The sequence below is a fragment of the Anabrus simplex genome, chromosome 1 (genome assembly GCF_040414725.1).
Source record: "Anabrus simplex isolate iqAnaSimp1 chromosome 1, ASM4041472v1, whole genome shotgun sequence".
NCBI classification, from domain to species: Eukaryota; Metazoa; Arthropoda; class Insecta; order Orthoptera; family Tettigoniidae; genus Anabrus; species Anabrus simplex.
The window spans coordinates 383,619,310-383,645,494 of NC_090265.1; the positions used below are offsets into that span (position 1 = coordinate 383,619,310).

Sequence of the window (26,185 nt, forward strand, 5' to 3'; positions counted from 1 at the left end):
AAAATGTTGTGAGATGGACAGCAGGCAATGGTATGTTGATAAACGGGGTTAAAAGTCAGGTTATGAGTTTCACAAATAGGAAAAGTCCTCTCAGTTTTAATTACTGCGTTGATGGTGTGAAAGTTCCTTTTGGGGATCATTGTAAGTATCTAGGTGTTAATATAAGGAAAGATCTTCATTGGGGTAATCACATAAATGGGATTGTAAATAAAGGGTATAGATCTCTGCACATGGTTATGAGGGTGTTTAGGGGTTGTAGTAAGGATGTAAAGGAGAGTGCATATAAGTCTCTGGTAAGACCCCAACTAGAGTATGGTTCCAGTGTATGGGACCCTCACAGGATTACCTGATTCAAGAACTGGAAAAAATCCAAAGAAAAGCAGTTCGATTTGTTCTGGGTGATTTCCAACAAAAGAGTAGCGTTAAAAAAATGTTGCAATGTTTGGGTTGGGAAGAATTGAGAGAAAGAAGAAGAGCTGCTCGACTAAGTGGTATATGTCTCAAATATTATTACAATATTATAAGTCCACCTGTTCAATACAATGCAATATGATCCACTATTTCATATGGTCAACATTTTTTATACATAATACATAATACATAATACATAATACATAATACATAATACATAATACATGTATTATGTATAAAAAAATTTGACCATATGAAATAGTGGATCATATTGCATTGTATTGAACAGGTGGACTTATAATATTGTAATAATATTTGAGACATACGTCAACTTCAATACGGAACCAAAATGAGAATAGTTACTTGTAAGTGGTATATACCGAGCTGTCAGTGGAGAGATGGCGTGGAATGACATTAGTAGACGAATAAGTTTGAATGGCGTTTATAAAAGTAGGAAAGATCACAATATGAAGATAAAGTTGGAATTCAAGAGGACAAACTGGGGCAAATATTCATTTATAGGAAGGGGAGTTAGGGATTGGAATAACTTACCAAGGGAGATGTTCAATAAATTTCCAATTTCTTTGAAATCATTTAGGAAAAGGCTAGGAAAGCAACAGATAGGGAATCTGCCACCTGGGCGGCTGCCCTAAATGCAGATCAGTATTGATTGATTGATTGATTGAACAACAACAACAACAACAACAACAACAACAACAACAACAACAACAACAACAACAACAACAACAACAACAACAACAACAACATTATGATGATGATGATGATGATGATGATGATAGCAACAATGACAACAATTAATTAATTAATTAATTAATTAATTTATTTATTTATTTATTTATTTATTTATTTATTTATTTATTTATTTATTTATTTATTTATTTATTTATTTATTTATTTGAGTCAAAAACTGAGCTCTACAAATCTAAATTCAGTACCTGGATGCCTATAAACTGATGTTACTGAACAATTACTAAGCTCTACTGTGAGAGTTTCAATGCCATCTACAACTGAAATTCCTGTAAAGAGGACCTGGATGTTAGTCATACGAATTTTAGTGAAAAATGGAAGGGTATGTAGAGGTATTTTAAGGCAGAAACAGGTTCCAAGAAGGACATTCCAGGAATAATTAATGAACAAGGGGAGTGTGTATGTGAGGATCTTCAAAAGGCAGAAGTATTCAGTCAGCAGTATGTAAAGATTGTTGGTTATAAGGAAAATGTCGAGATAGAGGAGGAGACTAAGGACAAAGAAGTAATAAAATTTACATATGATAACAATGACATTTACAATAAGATACAAAAGTTGAAAACTAGAAAAGCAGCTGGAATTGATCAGATTTCTGGGGATATACTAAAGACAATGGGTTGGGATATAGTACCATATCTGAAGTACTTATTTGATTATTGTTTGGTCGGAGGAGCTATACCAGATGAATGGAGAGTTGCTATAGTAGCCCCTGTGTATAAAGGAAAGGGTGATAGACATAAAGCTGAAAATTACAGGCCAGTAAGTTTAACATGCATTGTATGTAAGCTTTGGGAAAGCATTCTTTCTGATTATATCAGACGTGTTTGCCAAATTAATAACTGGTTCGATAGAAGGCAATTCGGTTTTAGGAAAGGTTATTCCACTGAAGTTCAACCTGTAGGATTCCAGCAAGATATAGCAGATATCTTGGATTCTGGAGGTCAAATGGACTGTATCGCGACTGACCTGTCTAAAGCATTTGATAGGGTGGATCATGGGAGACTACTGGCAAAAATGAGTGCAATTGGACTAGACAAAAGAGTGACTGAATGGGTTGCTATATTTCTAGAAAATAGATCTCAGAGAATTAGAGTAGGTGAAGCTTTATCTGACCCTGTAATAATTAAGAGGGGAATTCCTCAAGGCAGTATTATCGGACCTTTATGTTTTCTTATATATATAAATGATATGAGTAAAGGAGTGGAATCGGAGGTAAGGCTTTTTGCGGATGATGTTATTCTCTATAGAGTGATAAATAAGTTACAAGATTGTGAGCAACTGCAGCGTGACCTCGAAAATGTTGTGAGATGGACAGCAGGCAATGGTATGATGATAAACGGGGTTAAAAGTCAGGTTATGAGTTTCACAAATAGGAAAAGTCCTCTCAGTTTTAATTACTGCGTTGATGGTGTGAAAGTTCCTTTTGGGGATCATTGCAAGTATCTATCACTATCACTATCAGCCATATTCAATCGTTTTTACGATGTGGCCTCTTTAAGTCCGAAGCAAGGTAGGTTTTCATGAGGTCTCTCCATCTGGGACGGTCTTGAGCGATGTTCTGCCAATTGATCCCAGTAATCTTCCGGATGTCTTTATCCCATCTGTCCGGTGGTCTTCCCCTTGGTCTGAAAGATCTTCATTGGGGTAATCACATAAATGGGATTGTAAATAAAGGGTACAGATCTCTGGTTATGAAGGTGTTTAGGGGTTGTAGTAAGGATGTAAAGGAGAGGGCATATAAGTCTCTGGTAAGACCCCAACTAGAATATGGTACCAGTGTATGGGACACTCACCAGGATTACCTGGCAGCTTGATTTGTTCTGGGTGATTTCCGACAAAAGAGTAGTGTTACAAAAATGTTGCAATGTTTGGGTTGGGAAGAATTGAGAGAAAGAAGAAGAGCTGCTCGACTAAGTGGTACCGGTATGTTCCGAGCTGTCAGCAGAGAGTTGGCGTGGAATGACATTAGTAGACGAATAAGTTTGAATGGCGTTTATAAAAGTAGGTAAGATCACAATATGAAGATAAAGTTGGAATTCAAGAGGACAAACGGGGGCAAATATTCATTTATAGGAAGGGGAGTTAGGGATTGGAATAACTTACCAAGGGAGACGTTCAATAAATTTCCAATTTCTTTGAAATCATTTAGGAAAAGGCTAGGAAAGCAACAGATGGGGAATCTGCCACCTGGGCGACTGCACTAAATGCAGATCAGTATTGACTGATTTGATTTGATTGATAGGTTTGGCAAAGATAGCATTGCCATATTGTCGGTGAGGATGTTCAACCACTGAACTTATGCCCTTGATTTTTGAAGCTGGCAAAGATTCAGGTCTCGGTGAGTTACTGTACCTGTATGCATATTAGGTCACATTCCTGGTCATTGCTCATCTGAATAACTCTTCCTTGTTAGGTGAAAGACCTTCAATAGTGATCAAAATGATTGTCAGTTTTGGTGCTGAAAAGGGATAATTTTATTAATCATCCGGATTTCTCACTGATTTGCTTCTGGATTGCTGATGATCATTTCAGTACTGGAAATTCTAATCCATGTACCTATGCAGGGGCACCACATGCAAGAATCAGCTTCACCCCCATGACCCATGACAATGGCGACGATGACAATGATGATGATGATAAATGGTTTATCACACTGAAGTGATTTGATTTTGAATAGGATAGAGTGTTCAGAGTTCATTCCTCATTTGCTGCTCCCATTGCAAGTTAAAAGTCTGCTTTAATCATTTTGTGAACTCTGACAGTTAGGACTAGGATTTTTATGAAATTTCATCTTTTTTTCATGAAACACAGATACATAGGTGTTTTCTTCTTGATTTGTTATGCCCAACTAAGTAGCGCGTTTGAACTTATTAGCACTTTTTTTTGGTTTTTCCTTCCCTTCCCAATACCTCTTCATCCTCTCTGTGTTCCTTTTTACGTTGTTCAGTCCATTCTGTATTTAGTTGGGTGGGCTTGACAGAAAATTTGTATTTGTCAATTAAGGTCCTGAATTTTATTCTATCTTGAATGGTTTCTTCATTAATCTAGGTCTTCACTGATTTCTTTTAACCAATTATTGCAATTTGTCATTGATAAGGCTAAGTTCAAATTTTTTCTTTGTGAGCCTGTTATCATCGATTCTATAAAGTGACCATAAAATGTAATCCCCATTTCCTGATTGTATATGCGATTATTTCTCTAACTTGATAGATTTATGTGAGTTCTTTTTCATCCAAATTCCATTTTTGCACTTTGGACCTAAGATTTTCCTGAGGATTTTTCTTTCTTGTTTTGCGATCATTTTGATTCGAGATCTGTCACCAATTAAGTTTCAGATGCATAAAGTGCTTCTGTTTTAACTACCGTGTTGTAATGTAGTAACTTTGCCTTTTTGGGTATAGTTCTCTTATTGTATCTGTTTCAAGTAATGTCAAATGCTCTCTGAATTTCTGCAATTCTTTCTTTGTTAGCTTGCTGATTTAACCCTGCTAGGTCAATAATTTCACCTAGATGCTTTAGTATTCACATGTTTTATGATTAACTAGCAAGATACCCGTGCTTTGCTACGGTATTATACTGAAATTTATAATTGAATGCTTATTGTTTTATATATAATCAGCCGAAATTCACGATCTGACTGGTTTTCTGAGAAAATCCGCCAAAATTCGCGATCTGACTCGTTTTCTAATAGATTACGGCAAGTTTCCTTCCATTTTTCAATCTTTCTTTCCAGCAATCGATTTCGTACTTCCCGGGCTAGGTCCAGGTATTCCACCCGGTCAGTTGGGTCCCTAAATCTTTGCCATCTTTTCCTATAAGCATTTTTAATATGGATTAAATCCTTGAGGAGATCCGGCGTGGTTTTGTCTTGAACCCGCGGCCGGACTGCATTCCTAGTCATTACCCGTCCAGGACCCGTTTCCAGCGCGATCCGCACATTTGGCGACAGTCCAGAACATTATTATTATTATTATTATTATTATTATTATTATTATTATTATTATTATTATTATTATTATTATTATTATTATTATTATTATTATTATTATTATTATTATTATAGATGTTCTGGACCCCATAGCAAGAAGCAAGACCGCTACTTGGCGGTAAATTACATCTGCTGCCATTGTCATTGTTGACATTGTGACCAGCACCATTGTCGCGCGTAGGCAAGTGTGCGGGATTTCTGGCGATACGAATGACATACTTCCGTGTATTATTGACCTTATTATAGAGGTGAACAATTGGACGGTCAATCTCATTCCTATCGTTTAATTCAAAGGTGTTTAAATTTTTAATTATATGCCAGGAGAATCTACTGTAATCTAAGAATGTTCTCCGAAGAAAAAGATGGCTCTTGAAAACGAACCCAGGAAAGATTAAAAATGATCGGTTTATGATCAGAATAAGTACATCGAAAATCTACAGCCTGTTTCCAGTCATTCGACAGGGTCAGGAATGGAATGAATAAAGCCCCCATCTAGCGGCGACAATTGGAATTGTGCCGGCTGCCGAAGCCTGTCGCACTCCTCTGGGGCAATGGATAATGAATTGCAAATGAAATGAAATGATATTGGACAGTGTGCTGGAATGAATGATGACAGGAAAAACCGGAGTATCCGGAGAAAATCTGTCTCGCCTCTGGTTTGTCCAGCACGAATGTCACGTGGAGTGACTGGGATTTGAACCACGGAACCGAGCTGTGAGAGGCCGGCGCGCTGCCACCTGAGCAACGGAGGCTCCTTATAAGTACATTATGAACAATAAAATCAACTGGACTCACCTCCTTTTACACCCCACCACTGTCAAGATTATTTACGCCCCCCCCCCCCACAAAAAATGTAAAGAAGGCATGTTTCTTTATGTTTAAAGGAGATTCCAAACACCAATGTTCACGTCTATTACCTTCAGCTTGGGGATATAAGTATCCCCTTAAAAATAATTAACTTTATTTCACTCCTTTTCACACTCCTCCCCCCCCCCCCAAGTGAATTTTCCGGCAAAAAACTTGTTTCTTCAATAGTAAAGGATCTTCTAAATACCAATTATCACGACTCTAACTTCTTCAGTTTTTGATATCTGTGTCCTCATGAAAGGAGTTCAACTCCATTTTACTCCCGCCCCCCAAGATGATTTCCCCCCAAAACGTGTTTTTCTTTGTTTTTAAAGGAGATACAAATAACAATTTTCACGTCTGTAACAACTTTAGTTTTTATTAGATGAAAGTATTCTCATACAATTAAGTCAATTAATTTTTCAATTCTTTCACCCCCCCCCCCACTTCATTGGATTTTCCGAGAATACGTGTTTCTTTACTTTTAAAGCAGATTCCAAATACTAAATTTCACGTCTGTAACATCTTCATTCTTGAGATATCAGTAGCCTAATTAAAATAATTCAACACCATTTTCAGACACTTCCCCCCCCCCTTTCCACCCAAGTGGTATTTCGGAAAACTAAAAATACACGTTTCTTGATTTTTAATAGAGATAAAAAATACCATTTTTCACTTCTGTAACATGTTAAGTTTTTTTAGATATACTGTACAAATTCTCATTTTAAAATTTCACCCCCTTTTTAGTTCCCCTTAAGTGGAGTTTCCAAAAAAAAATCACCTATGTCTCTTTACATTTACAGGAGATTCCAAATACCACTTTTTATGTCTGTAACATTTTACTTTTCTCAGGTATTCTGTAGACATAATCTTTCAAAAAGTTCACCCCAATTTGTCACTCCTGTTTAACCGCCATTAATTGGATTTTCCAAAAACAAAAAAACACGTGTTTCTTTATTTTTAAAGAAGATCCCATATACAAATTTTCAGTTCTGTAATATCTTCAGTTTCTGAGATATATGTATCCTCATTAAAGGCATTCAACCCATTATATACCCTTTTACACCCCTCCTATTGGGATTTACAGAACACAAAAAAATACGTGTTCCTTTATTTTTAAAGGAGATTCTAAATATCAATTTTTACATGTGCAGACTTTTAAAGTTTTGAGATATAGATACAGACATTTTAAAAATTCACCCCCTTTTCACCCCCATTAATTGGATTTTCCAAAAACAAATTTTTAAAGGAGATCCCAAACACCAATTTTCAGGTCTGTAATATCTCCAGTTTCTGAGATATATGTATCCTCATTAAAGGCATTCAACCCGTTTTTCACCCCTTTTCATCCCTCCTATTGGGATTTTCCGAAAACAAAAAGTACGTGTTTCTTTATTTTTAATGAAGATACTAAATAAAAAATTTTACATCTGTAAACTTTCAAAATTTTGAGATATAGATACACTCATTATAAAAATTCACCCCCTTTTCACCCTCCCATTAATTGGATTTTCCTAAAACAAAAAAAACGTGTTTCTTTATTTTTAAAAGAGATGAAAAGTACAAATTTTCAGGTCTGTAATATGTTCAGTTTCTGAGATATGAGTACCGGTATCCTGATTAAAGGCATTCAACCCCTTTTTCACCCTTCCTATTGGGATTTTCTGAAAACAAAAAAATACGTATTTCCTTACTTTTAAAGAAGATTCTAAATGCCAATGTTTACATTCGTAAACTTTTAAAGTTTTGAGATATAGATACACTCATTTTAAAATTTCACCCCCCCCCCTTTTCACCCCCTTAGCGACGGAATATCCAAAAATCCTGTTTTAGCGAGCACCTACATGTTAATATGAATGTATCCCCAAAATTTAATTTCTGTATGTCCAGTAGTTTTGGCTCGGCGATGATGAATCAGTCAGGACAAGTTACTTTATATATATAGACTAGCAAGGTACCCGTGCTTCGCTACGGTATTATACTGAAATTTATAATTGAATGCTTATTGTTTTAGAAATATAATCCGCCGAAATTCGCGATGTGACTCGTTTTCTGCGAGAATCCGCCAAAATTCACGATCTGACTCGTTTTCTAATAGATTATGGCAAGTCTCCCACCATTTTTGAATCTTTCTTTCCAGCAATCGATTTCGTACTTCCCGGGCTAGGTCCAGGTATTCCACCTGGTCAGTTGCGTCCCTAAATCTTTGCCATCTTTCCCTGTAAGCATTTTTAATATGCATGAAATCCTTCAGGAGATCCGGCGTGTTGTCGTCTTGGGTGCCTTGGCGGTTCTGAACCCGCAGCCGGACTGCATTCTTAGTCATTACCCGTCCAGGACCCGTTTCCAGTGCGGTCCGCACATTTGACGATGGTCCAGAACATTATTATTATTATTATTATTATTATTATTATTATTATTATTATTATTATTATTATTATTATTATTATTATTATTATTATTATTATTATAGATGTTCTGGACCCAACAGCAAGAGGCAAGACCGCTACTTGTCAGTAAATTACATCTGCTACCATTGTCATTGTTGAGAATGTGACCAGCACCATTGTCGCGCGTAGGCAAGTGTGGGGGATTTCTGGCCATACGAATGACATACTTCCATGCATTATTGACCTTATTATAGAGGTGAAAAACTGGACGGTCAATCTCATTCCTATCGTTTATTTCAAATGTGTTTATATTTTTATTTATATGCCAGGAGAAGGTACTGTAATCTAAGAACGTTCTCCGAAGGGAAAGATGGCTCTTGAAAACGAACCCAGGAAAGATTAAAAATGATCGGTTTATGATCAGAATAAGTACATCGAAAATCTACAGCCTGTTTCCAGTCATTCGACAGGGTCAGGAATGGAATGAATAAAGCCCCCACTAGCGGCGACAATAGGAATTGTGCCGGCAGCCGAAACCTGTCGCACTCCTCTGGGGCAATGATTAATGGATGACAAATGAAATGAAATTATATTGGACAGTGTTGCTGGAATGAATGATGACAAGGAAAACTGGAGTATCCGGAGAAAAACCTGTCCCGCCTCCGTTTTGTCCAGCACAAATGCCACATGAAGAGACCGGGATTTGAACCACGGAACCCAGCTGTGAGAGGACGGCGCGCGGCCGCCTGAGCAACGGAGGCTCCTTATAAATACATTATGAACAGTAAAATCAATTGGTCTCAACTCCTTTTACTCCCCACCGCTGTTAAGTTTATGTAAACCCCCCCCCCAAAAAAAAAAACTAAAAGAAGGCTTGTTTCTTTATGTTTAAAAGAGATTCCAAACACCATTGTCTACGTCTATTACCTTCAGTTTTCAGATTAAAATAATTAACTTTTTTTAACTTTCACACTCCCCCACCCCCTCAAGTGAATTTTCCGGCAAAAAATACTTGTTTCTTTAATAGTAAAGGATCTTCTAAATACCAATTATCACGACTGTAACTTCTTCAGTTTTTGATTTATGTGTGTCCTCATGAAAGGAATTCAACTCGTTTTCACTCACGCCTCCCAAGATGACCCCTCCCCCCACAAAACGGGCTTTTCTTTGTCTTTAAAGGAGATCCAAATACCAATTTTCACGTCTGTAGGCCCTAACAACTTTAGTTTTTATTAGATGTAAGTATTCTCATACAATTAAGTCAATTAATTTTTCAATTCTTTCACCTCCCCCCCCCCCTTCATTGGATTTTCCGAGAATTCGTGCTTCTTTACTTTTAAAGCAGATTCCAAATATCACATTTCACGTCTGTAACATCTTCATTTTTGAGATAACAGTAGCCTAATTAAAATAATTCAATACCATTTTCAGTCACTATTACCCCCCCCCCCCCCAAGTGCTATATCCGAAAACTAAAAATAATCGTTCCCTTATTTTTATGGAGATAAAAATACCATTTTTCACTTCTGTCACATGTTAAGTTTCTTGAGATATACTGTATAACTTCTCATTTTAAAATTTAACCCCCTTTTTAGTTCCCCTTGAGTGGAGTTTCCAAAAACAAATCGCCTATGTTTCTTTACATTTACAGAAGATTCCAAATATTACTTTTTACGTCTGTAATATTCTACTTTTCTCAGATATTCTGTAGATACTGTCTTTCAAAAAATTCACCCAAATATGTCACTCCTGCTTAACCGCCATTAATTGGATTTTCCAAAAACAAAAAAATACGTGTTTCTTTATTTTTAAAGGAGATCCCATATACAAATTTTCAGTTCTGTAATATCTTCAGTTTCTGAGATATATGTATCCTCATTAAAGGTATTCAACCCATTATTCACCCTTTTACACCCCTCCTATTGGGATTTTCCAAAAACAAAAAATACATGTTTCTTTATTTTTAAAGGAGATTCAAAATACCAATTTTCACATCTGTAAATTTTAGGATGTAGATACACTCATTTTAAAAATTCACTTCCCTTTTCACCCCCCATTATTTGGATTGTCCAAAAACGAAAAATGCCTGTTTCTTTATTATTTTAAAATAGATCCCAAATACCAATTTTCAGGTCTGTACAGTAATATCTTCAGGTTCTGAAATATAATTAGCCTCATTAAAGGCATTCAACACATTTTCACCCTTTTCCACCCTTCCTATTGGGATTTTCCGAAAACAAAAATATACGTGTTTCTTTATTTTTAAAGGAGATTCTAAATACTAATTTTTTACATCTATAAACTTTAAAAGTTTTGTGATATAGATACACTCCTTTTAAAAATTCACCCCCTCTCACCCTCCCCCCCCATTAATTGGATTTTCCAAAAACAAAAAATACATGTTTTTTATTTTTAAAGAAGATCCAAAACACCAATTTTCAGGTCTGTAATATATTCAGTTTCTGAGATATGAGTATCCTCATTAAATGCATTCAAGCCATTTTTCACCTCTTTCCACCTTTCCTATTGAGATTTTGCTAAAACAAAAATATACGTGTTTCTTTATTTTTAATGAAGATTCTAAATACCAATTTTTACATCTGTAAACTTTCAAAGTTTTGTGATATAGATACACTGATTTTAAAATTCACCCCCCTTTTCACACTCCCATTAATTGGATTTTCCAAAAACAAAAAAATATGTATTTCTTTATTTTTAAAAGAGATCAAAAGTATCAATTTTCAGGTCTGTAATACCTTCAGTTTCTGAGATATAAGTACCGGTATCCTGATTAAAGGCATTCAACCCCTTTTTCACCCCTTTTTACACCTCCTATTGGGATTTTCTGAAAACAAAAAAATACGTATTTCCTTATTTTTTAAGAAGATTCTAACTACCAATTTTTACATTTGTAAACTTTTAAAGTTTTGAGATATAGATTCACTCATTTTAAAATTTCACCCCCCTTTTCACCCCCTTAGCGACGGAATATCCAAAAATCCTCTCTTAGCGAGCACCTACATCTTAATATGAATGTATCCCCAAAATTTCATTTCATTATGTCCAGTAGTTTTGGCTGGGCGATGATGAATCAGTCAGTCAGTCAGTCAGTCAGTCAGTCAGTCAGTCAGTCAGTCAGTCAGTCAGTCAGTCAGTCAGTCAGGACAAGCTATTTTATATATATAGACTAGCAAGATACCCGTGCTTCGCTACGGTATTATACTGAAATTTATAATTGAATACTTATTGTTTTAGATATATAATCCTCCGAAATTCGCGATCTGACTCGTTTTCTGCGAGAATCCACCAAAATTCCCGATCTGACTCGTTTTCTATTATTTTACGGCACGTTTCCTCCCATTTTTCAATCTTCCTTTTCAGCAATCGATTTCGTACTTCCCGGGTTAGGCTCAGGTATTCCTCCCGGTCAGTTGGGTCCGTAAATCTGTGCCATCTTTTACTATAATCATTTTTAATATGGATAAAATCCTTCAGGAGATCCAGCGTGGTGTCATATTGGGTGCCTTGGCGGCACTGAACCCGCGGCCAGGCTGCATTCTTAGTCATTACCCGTCCAGGAGCCGTTTCCAGCGCGGTCCGCACATTTGACGACGGTCCGGAACATTATTATTATTATTATTATTATTATTATTATTATTATTATTATTATTATGTGTTGCTGGAATGGCTAATGACAGGGAAAACCGGAGTATCCGGAGAAAAACCTGTCCCGCCTCCGTTTTGTCCAGCACGAATGACACATGGAGCGAACGGGATTTGAACCACGGAACCCAGCTGTGAGAGGCCGGCACGCTTGCGTCTGAGCACCGGAGGATCCTTATAAGTACATTAATAACAGTAAAATCAATTGGTCTCGCCTCCTTCTACACCCCACCGCCGTTAAGTGTATTTACCGCCACCCCCCCCCCCCCCCCACGAAAAATTAAAAGAAGGCTTGTTTCTTTATGTTTATGGGAGATTCCAAACACCAATGTTCACGTCTATTACCTTCAGCTTTGAGATATAACTATCCCCATAAAAATAATTTACTTTTTGCACTTCATTTCACACTACTCCCCCTCTCCCCAAGTGAATTTTCCCGCAAAAAATACTTGTTTCTTTAATAGTAAAGGATCTTCTAAATACCAATTATCACGACTCAAAATTCTTCAGTTTTTGATTTATGTGTCCTCATTAAAGGAATTCAACTCCTTTACACTCCCGCCCTCCAAGATGGTTCCCCCCCCCCACCCCCAAACGCGTTTTTCTTTGTTTTTAAAGGAGATCCAAATACGAATTATCACGTCTGTAAGAACTTTAGTTTTTATTAGATGTATGTATTCTCATACAATTAAGTCAATTAATTTTTCAATTCTTTCACCCCCCCCCCCCTTCATTGCATTTTCCGACAATACGTGTTTCTTTACTTTAAAAGCAGATTCCAAATATCAAATTTCACGTCTGTAACATCTTCATATTTGAGATATCAGTAGCCTAATTAAAAGAATTCAACACCAATTTCAGTCACTTTTACACCCCCCCCCCCCCGCTCCACCCAAGTGGTATCTCCGAAAACTAAAAATACACGTTTCTTTATGTTTAATAGAGATAAAAAATACCATTTTTCACTTCTGTAACATGTTAATTTTTTGAGATATACTGTAAAAATTCTCATTTTAAATTTTCACCCCTTTTGAGTTCCCCTTAAGTGGAGTTTCCCAAAACAAATCACCTATGTTTCTTTACATTTACAGGAGATTCCAAACACCCACTTTTTACGTCTGTAACATTTTACGTTTCCAAGATATTCTGTAGATATAGTCTTTCAAAAAATTCACCCCATTTTGTCACTCCTGTTTAACCGCCATTAATTGGATTTTCCAAAAACTAAAACATACGCGTTTCTTTATTTTTAAAGGAGATCCCATATACAAATTTTCAGTTCTGTAATATCTTTCGTTTCTGAGATATATGTATCCTTATTAAAGGCATTCAACCCATTTTTCACCCTTTTAAACCCCTCCTATTGGGATTTAAGGAAACAAAAAAAGACGTGTTCTTTATTTTTAGAGGAGAATCTAAGTACCAATTTTACATCTGTAAATTTTAAAGTTTTAAGATGTAGACACACTCATTTTAAAAATTCACCCCCCCCCCTTTTCACCCCCCAATATTTGGATTTTCCAAAAACGAAAAAAATACGTGTTTCTTTACTTTTAAAGTAGATCCCAAATACAAATTTTCAGTTCTGTAATATCTTCAGGTTCTGAAATATAAGTGCCTCATTAAAGGCTTTCAACCCATTACTCACCCTTTTACACCCTTCCTATTGGGATTTTCCGAAAACAAAAGAATACGTGTTTCTTTATTTCTAAAGGAGATTCTAAATACCAATTTTTACGTCTATAAACTATAAAGTTTTGAGATATAGATACACTCATTTTAAAAAATCACCCCCTTTTCACCCCCCCATTAATTGGATTTTCCAAAAACAAAAAAATACGTGTTTCCTTATTTTTAAAAGAGATCCCAAACACCAATTTTCAGATCTGTAATATCTTCAGTTTCTGAGATATAAGTAGCCTCATTAAAGGATTCAACCGCTTTTTCACCCCTTTTCACTCCTCCTATTGCGATTTTCCGAAAACAAAAAAATACGTGTTTCTTTATTTTTAATGAAGATTCTAAATACCAATTTTTACATCTGCAAACTTTAAAAGTTTGGAGATATAGATTCACTCATTTTAAAAATTCACCCCCTTTTCACCCTCCGATTAATTGGATTTTCCAAAAACAAAAAATACGTGTTTCTTTATTTTTAAAGGATATTCTAAATACCAATGTTTACATCTATAAACTTTAAAAGTTTTGAGGTATAGATACACTCATATTAAAAAATCATCCCCCTTTTACTCCCTACCATTAATTGGATTTTCTAAAAACAAAAAAATACGCGTTTCTTTATTTTTAAAGGAGATCCCAAATACCAATTTTCAGGTCTGTAATATCTTCAGTTTCTAAGATATAAGTATTCTCTTTAAAGGCATTCTACCCCTTTTTCACCCCTTTTCTCCCCTCTTATTGGGATTTTCCGAAAACAAAAAAATACATGTTCCTTTATTATTAATGAAGATTCTAAATACCAATGTTTACATCTCTAAACTTTAAAAGTTTTGAGATATAGATGCACTCATTTTAAAAATTCACCCCCCTTTTCACCCTCGCATTAATTGGATTTTCCAAAAACAAAAAAATATGTGTTTCTTTATTTTTGAAAGAGATCAAAAGTACCAATTTTGAGGTCTGTAATATCTTCAGTTTCTGAGATATAGGTACCGGTATCCTGATTAAAGGCATTCAACCCCTTTTTCACCCTTTTTCACCCCTCCTATTGGGATTTTCTGAAAACAAAAAAATACGTGTTTCCTTATTTTTAAAGAAGATTCTAAATACCAATTTTCACATCTGTAAACTTTTAAAGTTTTGAGATATAGACACACTCATTTTAAAATTTCACCCCCCTTTTTCACCCCCTTAGCGACGGAATATCCAAAAACCCTCTCTTAGCGAGCACCTGCATCTTAATATGAATATATCCCCAAAATTTCATTTCTTTATGTCCAGTAGTTTTGGCTCGGCGATGATGAATCAGTCAGTCAGTCAGTCAGTCAGTCAGGACAAGCTACTTTATATATATAGATAGAGTACTGGCATTATAAGACATGGTTGCTCTTTGTGCATTTTTTGTCTCTTTAGAGTAATTTTGTATATTTGTTTCATTTTGGGGGCATTTTAATAGAATTTAATCCAGAAATCCCCATTAATGCCATGGTTTTTCATTTCCATTGATATTTCATAATTTGAACAACACATTTTTGTCATTAGCAGCCATGTCTGATACTTATTTTAACTTTATTCCCCACCCTACACATTCGTTGTTTCCATTTTAAAATATTCACCCCTATGTAATGGACAAGCCCAATTATCCCTTTGCAATCATGTGCTCCATACCCAAGGTTCATGTAGCTGTGAATAAAATGTTTACTACTACCTACTACTTCTATCAAGAGTACAATTCTCACACCTGGCAGCAGATGACAGCAATTTAGTGACCAGTGGTACTTTGTATTGTATGCCCCTGTTGTTTCAGTTGAGGTGAAGTAGATATTTTCTATGTATAAAGAAAGCTCTTTTAGCTGACAGTCACCTAACTTTCCATTTTTAAAACTTACTTACCTTACATAAAGTGTATATTGCTGTATACTTAACTACAGTAAGCAAAAGTGAACAGTAACAATTAACTGGAACTAATTGTTGGAAACTACATACCTAAGTTAAAATAATTGTGCAATCATTTAGCCTATATAAAATTGATACAGATTAAATAAATAATGCAGTATACAGTCTTCTACATTGGTGGGCCTACTTGAATTCAAATAACTATGAGAATAATTATGAGAATTATTAACAGAGTTTAAAAAATTTCTACTGAGTCAATTTAGACTACCGGTATTAGGTCATTTTGAAAGATTTGTAGGTCATAAATGCTTTGTAGGGGATGTTTGATATTAGTCCTATGGATGATGATCACATTTTGAAATCTAATTCCTATCTTCTACAGATCATCTACCTTTTCAGTACCAGTTGCTTTGTACATCATCTAAAGGTAAATGTTCCATTGTTTTCTTGTGGAAAAGGTTTTCGAATAGCAGCTAATACTGTACATATGAACTAGATGTTGCATGGTGCTTTTAAGCCGAATAGCTTAGTCACTGGCTTCTCACCAAGATGGCCGCAGTTAGAATCCTAGGCATTGCACATGGGATTTCTGAAGAAATCATGTCCCTGTGGTTTGGAATCCTCAAGAAAATGGAGAACTTTTGGCAATGATTACAATATCAACAGCCATGTAAAAGTACAAGCTTATTTTTTATTTTCATTGATATTAATAAAATTGTGTCCGACTCGTTGGCTGAACGGTCAGCGTAATGGCCTTCGGTTCAGAGGGTCCCGGGTTCGATTCCCGGCCGGGTCGGGGATTTTAACCTTAATTGGTTAATTCCAATGGCACGGGGGCTGGGTGTATGTGTTGTCTTCATCATCATTTCATCCTCATCACGACGCGCAGTTCGCCTACAGGCGTCACATAGAAAGACCTGCACCTGGCGAGCCAAACCCGTCCTGGGATATCCCGGCACTAAAAGCCATACGACATTCCATTTCAATGAAATTGTGCTTTCCCAACCTTTAAGTGGAATGCTGCAAGTCAGTCAGTGACAAGGGTTGATCATATACTGTATATCAATGGTAGGTCCAGTTTTCAAAACATGTTCCATGTCACTGCTGTATCTAAACAATTCATGTAAAGTCCATTTAAAATAAATATATTGGATGTTCTCACTTTATAACATGTCTTTCATTGATCATTCTTTGAATATGGCCATAAAATTTCAGTCATCTTTTTCTAATGGTGTCTGATTTTTTTCTCTCAGAAGTCTGGTATAATTCACAAGATTCCTTTCCATCCACACCCATTCTATGCATACTGGGCCAAAGATTTTCCTAAGGAGTTTCCTTTCTTGTTTTCCTAAAGTTTTAGTTAGTGATCTGCCTCCAATGATGAAGGTTTATTATTATTATTATTATTATTATTATTATTATTCATTCATTCATTCATTCAACTTCGCTAATCGGCCAACTAGGGACCACGATAAGCCTCACTTTACATTCTGGCATTTGTTCATCTTTCGCTTGATCCACATCATCTTCATTAGCTCACTGTGTTTAGCACGACGTTCTTCTGTCCATTTAGCACCAGTTGCCCATTTTTCGTCCCGGAAAGTCCCAAAAGTCTTGGTGGCTGCTCTGAAAAGATTTCGGTCTTGTGCATCTTCTGCTTGTAGGCCCGGTTCTTTAAGATCTTTCTTGACATTAACGTACCATGGCATTGCCGTTTATGGTTTTGCGTCAAATATACTGAAGATACGTTTCGTCCATCGAGAGTCGATCATCCATCGTATATGACCGTAGAAGCGAACTCTGCCTTTACGCATTGTGTCCGTGATCTTCTCTATCTTAGAGTATACTTCTTGCCTGGATTTTCTAATGTAGATGCCATTTTTGTAGTTTGGACCAAGTATGGTGTGTAGGATCTTTCTTTCTTTCCTCTCTAAATCTGCAAGCAAACATTTCTCGGACAGGATAAGGCATTCAGATGCATACAGTGATACTGGTTTGATGACAGTGTTGTAGTGACGAATTTTTGTGTTCAGGGAAAAGCACTTTTTGTTGTAAATGTTGCGGGTGGTTTGGAAAGTGACTTCCATTTTCTTGATTCTGGCTGCTATGGCCTCTTTGTCAAGTCCATTTTGCTGAATCCATTCCCCAAGGTATTTAAATTTACTAACACGGTTTATCGTTCCATATTTGGTGCTTAGTTGTGCCGTATCATCTTTGATATTTGACATTACTTCTGTCTTTTGAAAGGAAATTTGTAGACCTGTTTGTTCTGCTACTTCCTTCAACACATTGATCTGTTCTGTTGCACTTTCGAAATTTTCTGCCATAAGGGCTATATCATCAGCGAACGCTAAGCAATCTATTTCCACTCCATTTTTCTTTGTCCCAGTCCTTACGGGTTTGTAAAGGTTTCTTTCTTTTAACGTCTTTCGCCACTCCTGTATTACCTTCTCAAGTATGCAGTTGAACAAAAGAGGTGACAGCCCATCTCCCTGTCGAACGCCTGTCTTGATCTCAAAGGGTTCAGAGAGACATCCTTGGAATTTTACTTTGGATTTGGTATTAGTTAGTGTTGCCCTTATTATCGCCAGCAATTTCTCATCGACTCCCATTTCTGCAAGGATGTTAAGCAACACATCACGGTCGATGGAGTCGTATGCTTTCCTGAAGTCTACAAATGTAGATACATAGGTTCGACCTCTCAGCATATGGTATCTTATTACGGTTTTTAGGTTAAGTATTTGTTCTGCACTTGATCGGCCTTTCCGAAAACCTGCTTGGTATTCCCCGAGTTTGTGCTCAATTTGCTGTTCTAGTCTTTCAAGGATGGATAGTGACAGGATCTTGTAGGCTACTGGCAGAAGAGAAACTCCACGGTAATTGTTCACATCTCTTATATTTCCTTTCTTGTGTAAAGGATGGATCAAGGCTAGCTTCCAGTCCTCTAGTAGTTGTTCTTTTTCCCATATATCTACAATGGTTTGGTGTAGGCTGTCAATTGCTTCTTCCGGGGCATGTTTCCACAGTTCTGCAATCATGGAGTCTTCACCAGGAGCCTTGTTATTTTTCAGTCTCTTTATGTGGCGTTTGATTTCGTCGCAATTTGGTGGAGAAGATGGCAGGTTTTGGCTCACTGGTTTGTTTGTTTTGATGGGGTTGGCTGGTTTTTCACAGTTTAGAAGGTCGTTAAAATACTTCGCTAAGATTTTGCAGTTTTCTTCATTTGATGTTGCAAGAGTTCTATCTTTCCTTAGAAAGCAAAGGGAAGGTGCCTTGTATCCTTGTACCTTCTTTTTAAAATTTCTGAAGTATTCACCTCTATGAAAGTCTTGCTCAATCTTGTCCAGTAGTTCCTTTTCATACTTGCGTTTCTCACTGCGAATTATTTTTGCTGTTTGTGCTTGTTGTGTTTTGTACATCTTCCAATCTTCTTCTTTTTTTGAGGTGTAATACTTTTTCCAGGCATTCAGACGATCCCCTAAGGTCTTCTTGCAGTTATCGTTCCACCACGTGTGCCTCTTCCTCTTCTTGATTTCCCCCACTCCTTTTGCAGCTTGTATCATCTGCTTTCTTGTGCTGTTGAAGTCTTTTTCCACTGGTTGGGCAAGTTCTTTGAATTCATTCTCTCTTTCTCTGAGCTTTTTTGTGTCAAAGCGAATTGTGGTAGGTTCGTTCTTATTTTTGTTGAGAGGGATTGGCCGAAACTTGATTACTGATACATAGTGATCTGAGTCTATGTTTATTCCCTTTTTTACGGTAACGTTCATGATTTCCGGACTGTATCTTTGAGATATAGCAACATGGTCTATTTGGAATTCTCCTATTGTTTTGTTTGGGCATCTCCATGTCATCTGTTTTCTTGGTAAGTGACGAAAGTGTGTTGACATCAGTTGGAGGTTGTGGTTATCACATAGTTCAACGACGCGTTCTCCATTCTTGTTGATTCTTTTGTGTGCTGGGTAGAGCCCAACAACTTTCCTGTGTTTCCGTTCACGTCCTACCTGTGCATTAAAATCACCCAATAGGATCTTGACGTGGTGCTTTGGGATTTTCGCTAATCTGGCATCCAGGATGTTCCAGAATCTATCTGTGCCTTCCAGGTCTTTTTTGTTTTGTTCATTAGTTGGAGCATGTGCATTGACTAGCGTATATGTTTTATTTGCACAACGCAGGGATAGTAGGCATAACCTATCATTAACAGCTTCAAAATTTGAGACTGACCTAAGAATTCTGGTGTTGACAGCAAAAGCTGTACCGAAGATAGGGGTGTTTTTCATTACTCTCTTATGGGATCTGCTCTTGAAGAACCGATACCCTTCAGACTCAAACGTATCTTCGTCAGTGAAGCGAGTTTCTTGCAGAGCAATTATTACGATTTTATTTTCGTGGAGGGCATTGGTCAGCTGTTTCATCTTACCAGTTTGTATTAAACTGTTTATGTTGAATGTTGCCAAAAAAGTCTAAGATATGGGTTTCAGCTTTCGTGACTGTTCAGGATTTCCAAGACGCTCCGACTCGTCTTTAGCATGATGTTGCATCCCCCCCAGCATCCGAACGGGATGCATGCGTCGCTTGTCGGCAATGGTGGATTTCTTTGGAAAGTTGCCACCTGGGGTATTAACTTCGTGTCTTTGTTTTACCATCATGCTTGAGAAGCTTTAGCTTAGCTTGGAGCAAATTGCTCATTCTACATACAACCAAGGTTGTTAGCCCTGGAGGGCCTCAAGATGTTCTCCGGCTGCGGGCAGGCATTTCCTCTTTACCCGAATAGTTATGGTTTTCCCGCCAATACTCGGGTGGCTGGGCGATGGGTTCGCCACATCCCTACGCCATTATTATTATTATTATTACTATTATTATTATTAATATTATTATCATCATCATCATCTTTTTTTCACATCGTTATGCCCAGCTGAAGAGCACACTTGAATTTATTTAGCTGATGATTTTGCTTTCTTCTCTTCCCAAAATCTCTTCATCCTCTTACTGAAATTTTTCTTACGTTCTTCTGTCCAGCTCTACCTTAGCAGCTTACTAGCATGATCATCATCATCATCATCATCATTATTACTATTACTATTATTATTCATTCATACATTTATTTATTTATTTATTTATTTATTTATTTATTTATTTATTTATTTATTTATTTATTTATTTATTTATTTAATTATTTATTTATTTACACCAGGCCCTGATCTATGTTTCAACTGCTTACTGCAACTGTGACAAGGATGAAGTGAAGGAGGTGATCTATCCTCCCCCATATGACCCTGAGAAAATTATGCAGTGCATAGAGTGGATGGATGATAAACTCATCAAGACAATAACACCAGTGTGAGTAGATTATTTTTTAATATTATTAAAGCCTGCCTGTTAAATATTAATGGCAATTTTAAAAGTATTTAGGAAGGAAAGGTGTTATATTAAGATAATATAGAATACTGCAAAACGAAAATTGGAATTTCATAAGTTGTAAAGGTGTGAAGTTAAATGGTGTGACTGTGAAATGGCATTGACAGGGAGAAATAGATGTGAGAAGAGAAAACAGAAAAGAATGGAATGTTGGACTACTGTACTTCATAAGAGTTTGATGTTGAAGCCGAAGGCTGTTCTTAATTCAAAGGTTGATGCAAGACCAGTTGAAACATTTAAAAATTGAATAAACATCTAACTGGTGCTGCAAGCTATTTTGAATTTAACACATATCTACTGTTTTGTTGAAATATCTTCAGAGTTCACATTGTCACTTCATCTCCATTTGTCTCTCTCTCAATTGATATTTTTTTCATTTTCAGTTCTTAGGGGTGGGAATGTGTAAGTTACATAGCAGCAAATTTGTTAATGCCCTGAACTGTTACGAAAATGCATGCTTAGATTGTGTATTTATGCAGTGGAATTAATGCAGATCTGTGTCAGAAAGTTGTCAGGATATGTCCACTTGCCTTGAGGACAGTGGCGGCTTGTGACAACATTTTTAGGGGGTTCACAACAACATTTTTGTTCATATCTCAAATCAGCAAAAAAGTAATATAGGTGCATAAATCATTTCACTAACAGTTCCTTGTATGGTTCCTTCTTCACAAATAATTTGGCAGAACCTCTGTAACAGAGGATAAATTTTATACGAGACTAATTTGTTAGTCTAGAACAAAAGTAAAATTCACAACAACTTTACTACACTGCGAATATTGAAGGATGCAACCACTATTCATGGTTTTTAAACAGCACAAAGTTCAATTGGTGTTAGTGTAGAACCAAACCAAACCCAACCCCATGGCCTACCAAGTGACTGCTGCTCAGCCCGGTGGTCTGCAGATTACGAGGTGTCATGTGGTTAGCACGACGAATCCTCTCGGCCGTTATTCTTGGCTTTTTTTGACCGCCGTCTCACCGTCAGATAGCTCCTCAATTGTAATCACGTAGGCTAAGTGGACCTCGAACCATCCTTCAGATCCAGGTTAAAATCCCTGACCTGGCTGGGAATCGAACCCGGGGCCTACGGGTAAGAGGCAGGCATGCTACCTCTACACCGCGGGCCGGCTGTCTTAGTGTAGAACAATAGTAAAATTCATAATAGCTTTTCCGCACTGCGAACACTGAAGGACGCGAGCACTATTCCTGGTTTTTAAACAGCACGAAGTTCACCTGGGTATGACAATAAGCATAGAAGGAATGTGTACCGCATTTACCGGTAATTTTTTTAAAGTAATTATTTATGAATTGACTCTAATAGTCTCCACATTATCTTGGTTAGTCAGGGTTCTACTGTATCACATGGTAATTATTCTCATTTTGCAAATTATAGCCACTATCTAAACAATTTAGCATGCAGTACAACCAACAACACTAGATCATGCTTATTTAAATGATAGGATTTAGATTAGCAACTCACGTAAATGCTGATTATTTGTACAGGAAAGCAATCCTTCTGTCCTTCAATCGCGCAAATTTCTCAATCACTTTACGATTGAAGTCACTGATGTTGTTGACAAATCTCTTCTCAATAGCAAGCATAGCCAGCACTGACAGTCGTTCTCCAGTCATGGTGTTCCTCAGAAACGTTTTAATTCGTTTCAAAGTAGAAAAACACCTCTCAGGCTCCGCTGTCGTCATTGGGGTTGTGACAACAATTCAGCTTTCTGAAAGTCATTTCTCATATACAATACTTCTAGCTCAGTCTTCAGCTGTGTCTTATTTAGGCAGGGATACATATGCGCCACTGTATTTAGTTCTCTTTCTGGAAAAGAGTCTGAATAGACACCAAACGCATGCACATCAACCAGACTAGAAGCCAGTAAGTGAGAACGGAATGAAAATCATTGTTCCATGTGAACAGTTATTACATCACATACTTCTTTAGCAGCTACTGAACGATCTGAGTTTTTTTGCCTCTTTTGAGCGAGTTGATCATTGGAGGATATATCAGCGTCCATGTCAGTAGTGCAGTCCCTGACTTTCTCAACATGCCTTCGGAATTCTAAAATATGTTCTTTCACTTTAACTGCATCTATATTTCTGTGCTGTAGTAATTTGAAAAGAATGTCTGCATGTGGCATCAAACGGTGAAAGAATTGTAGCCAAAACATAAATTCCGTATCTCTCAAACTGTACAGAAGCCCGGAGCTCTCCCACCTCGTAACGTCGTCAATATGAGATGAATTTCGAATTTCTTCGAGACATTCTATTAAATTGTCTGTGTTCTCATACGGTTTGGACTAAACGAGCTGAGAAATTCCATCTGGTGGTTATAGTCTTCGGAAGCCTCTTCTCTACCAGCGAATCCAAAACTTTCGTTCTCTGCGCTGATCGAGAAAAGAATGCTGGAAAGGCTGTTAAGTTGGAAAAAAAGATCCTACACGAACTATTTATAGATTACATTACATGTAACTAATCTCATTATTAGACCCGTATTGAACTATGCTATGATATAATATATATAATTATATAATTATATATATTATATAATTATATAACTAATTAATTAATAATTAATAATTTGTATTGAAAAGGTGGATCAAAATAACCAACAAATTGTTAGTATATCTATTTATAGATGCCGCTTTCCGTAAAATTAAATTGAACTGATGAGCATAACAATGGATGTAATACGCTTGAAGGTAAATCTCTCTTATTCTGGCCTGCACCCCATTTCTACCCCCACTTAATACTGCCGCTCTGTCATAGCATTGTCCAATAACCTTCTGTCTGTGACTCCCCACTTGGCGTTCTAATTCTGCATGAACAATTCCAAAAATAGACTCCGCGTCTTGAGCATTCGGGTTGACAAAACCCCAGTACCTTTCAACCGGAACCCCTTCAACTTCATATCTATAAACAATTACCATTTGTTGCAATGTAGAAACATCTGTTGTTTCATCAGCCATAACTGCCAAATAATGAGCGGCATGAATCGCATTAGATATTTCATCTCTGCACACGCTCAACATGCAATCAAGAAGTTCATTTTGAATAGTGTGGGAAGTACCTTTAAAAACGGTAGCACTTTCCAAATGCTCTTTTATTGCATTGTCAGTAGAGCTTACAAAGTTTACTAGTCCCCTGAAAATCCCAGGATTATCACAAGTATCACTTTCATCGTGGCCACGCAGTGACAGTTCAAAAGCTCCAAAAAACTTAACACAGTCGATTAATCTCGAAAGTATATACCTATTTGCATCGACTTGCTCATTATGTTTCTTAATCAAGGTAAGCGGAATCCAGCTGCATGGTGATATTGACACGGCCTAGCATAGAGAATTCAATATTCGCATTTTTGTGTGCATGAGAATTTTCATGTTTATTTATTTTTCCACTCAAATGAGCAAGGTCTCTGCACCCAGCTGAATTCCACACACTTCTTTCTTTGCTGAACAATAAACAAGGCAAACAAAAAAGCGCATTCCTAGATCTACATCCACAGAGCCACTTGCATGTTTCGTACGCTTCTCTCTTAAACCTACGCCTATACTCGCGTTTGTCAGTTTTTGTAACTTTTTCGATAATCAAATCTGGTCTGTCCGGTTCAAGCCTTTTAATTTCTAACTTATCCTGATAGGTTAATATTTCATTGGTTAAAATAATCTGAAGCGAATTCATTTCCTCTTACACAAAGGATACCACGGTCACAAACCATACAAACACAGAAGCAAAACACAACACTTAAATTAATTTAACTTGAAAATATTTTCCAGTCACAAGGTAAAGCAAACTTCTTCCCGCGATTACAAACACCTGTTCACAACGAGCTAGAAAATGCCTATTCAGAATTAGGGTACTAGCAAAATCTGTCGGTAATGTAATGCAATAGTAGCTCCTGGGAGGCTGTGGCTAACCGTAATAGGGGAGGTGGCGGACCCTTGTGGTCAACTGTAATACTGCCACTGGGTTGAGGGTGGTTCTAGACAAGGCACTTATCTTACTGTGCTCTTCGCTAATGGGAATATCAGTGCAGAAAACCATGATGTCGCCTGCTTTGTGCATGCGTATAATCTTCAGCACAATAGCGCATTATCCAGTGTGCTCGCTGCACTGTCAGTCAAAACGAACAACTGTCGGTGTAAAGGAGCTTCGATATAAGTCGAATGCTTTCGATCAATTGTCGAAATCAGGTCGAAAGAAAGGAAAGTTTTAAATTATCCATGAATGCGTAAATATGTATTAAAACTGGGTGTTCACGTGCTCCTGTGCTCCTGAGAGCCCACCACCACTGTTTGAGGAGGTTGTACACCACATGGAGGTCTCAATGACCATGTAATATAGATAGTTGTATTTCTAAAGACCAGTGTACCTGTATGTGAAGTATAAATGCTTTACTTTGTAATATACATTTTTTATGAGGGATTAAATATATCGTCCCTGTTCTGCCAAAACGGTGAATGTGACAATGCTCTTCCTATCCATTATTTCCCTTAAGACTGGTCATGCCTTCCAGCCATATATTGATACGTGGTCCATCAGAACATTTTTCATTGAGTTCATTTCCTATGCGCGTGTGTAAAGGAAAATGAACCTTAAATACATCACACTCTAGGAGTGGGCAAACGTCATGCAAACATACATTCCTTCAGTATGGTACAGTAAAGTTCATTTTCCTTTACACAAGCGCATAGGAAAATGAAATCAACGAAAATTGTTCTGATGGACCGCATATCAATATATGGCTGGAAGGCACGACCAGTCTTAAGGGAAATAATGGATAGGAAGAGCATTGTCACATTTGCCGTTTTGGCAGAACAGGGATGATATGAACTATTTATGTGCCACCATGTATGAGCTAGTAACATCTTCCTCAGTATTAAAATTTGGAATTGGAGAACAGATCATTACTGTTACTATACAACCTCTAATCTGAGTATTAAAGACTAATAACAAATAGACTTCATGTTAAAAAATTTAAGGGTTTAGGACTAGGCAAACTACAGTGGTATAATCACTCATCCAGCAGATTAATGCTTGCAGGATCCTACAAAAGATCCAATAATGACTACATTAATGCAGTCAGAGCCTTGATACAGTCAGAGAAATGTCTCCTATTAGAGTT

At 36.9% G+C, this 26,185-nt stretch overlaps 1 protein-coding gene across 5 annotated transcripts in view; it reads left to right on the forward strand.

Annotated features, from left to right (window-relative positions):
* Window positions 1-26,185, forward strand: part of LOC136856816 (putative fatty acyl-CoA reductase CG5065) — a 220,612-nt gene that overhangs the window by 112,377 nt on the left and 82,050 nt on the right. For all 5 annotated transcript variants that reach the window (XM_067134952.2, XM_068224972.1, XM_068224973.1 and 2 more), the window contains one exon: window positions 20,834-20,979. In XM_067134952.2, the coding sequence (XP_066991053.2) occupies window positions 20,834-20,979 (146 nt within the window). The remainder of the gene's footprint in view (window positions 1-20,833; window positions 20,980-26,185) is intronic.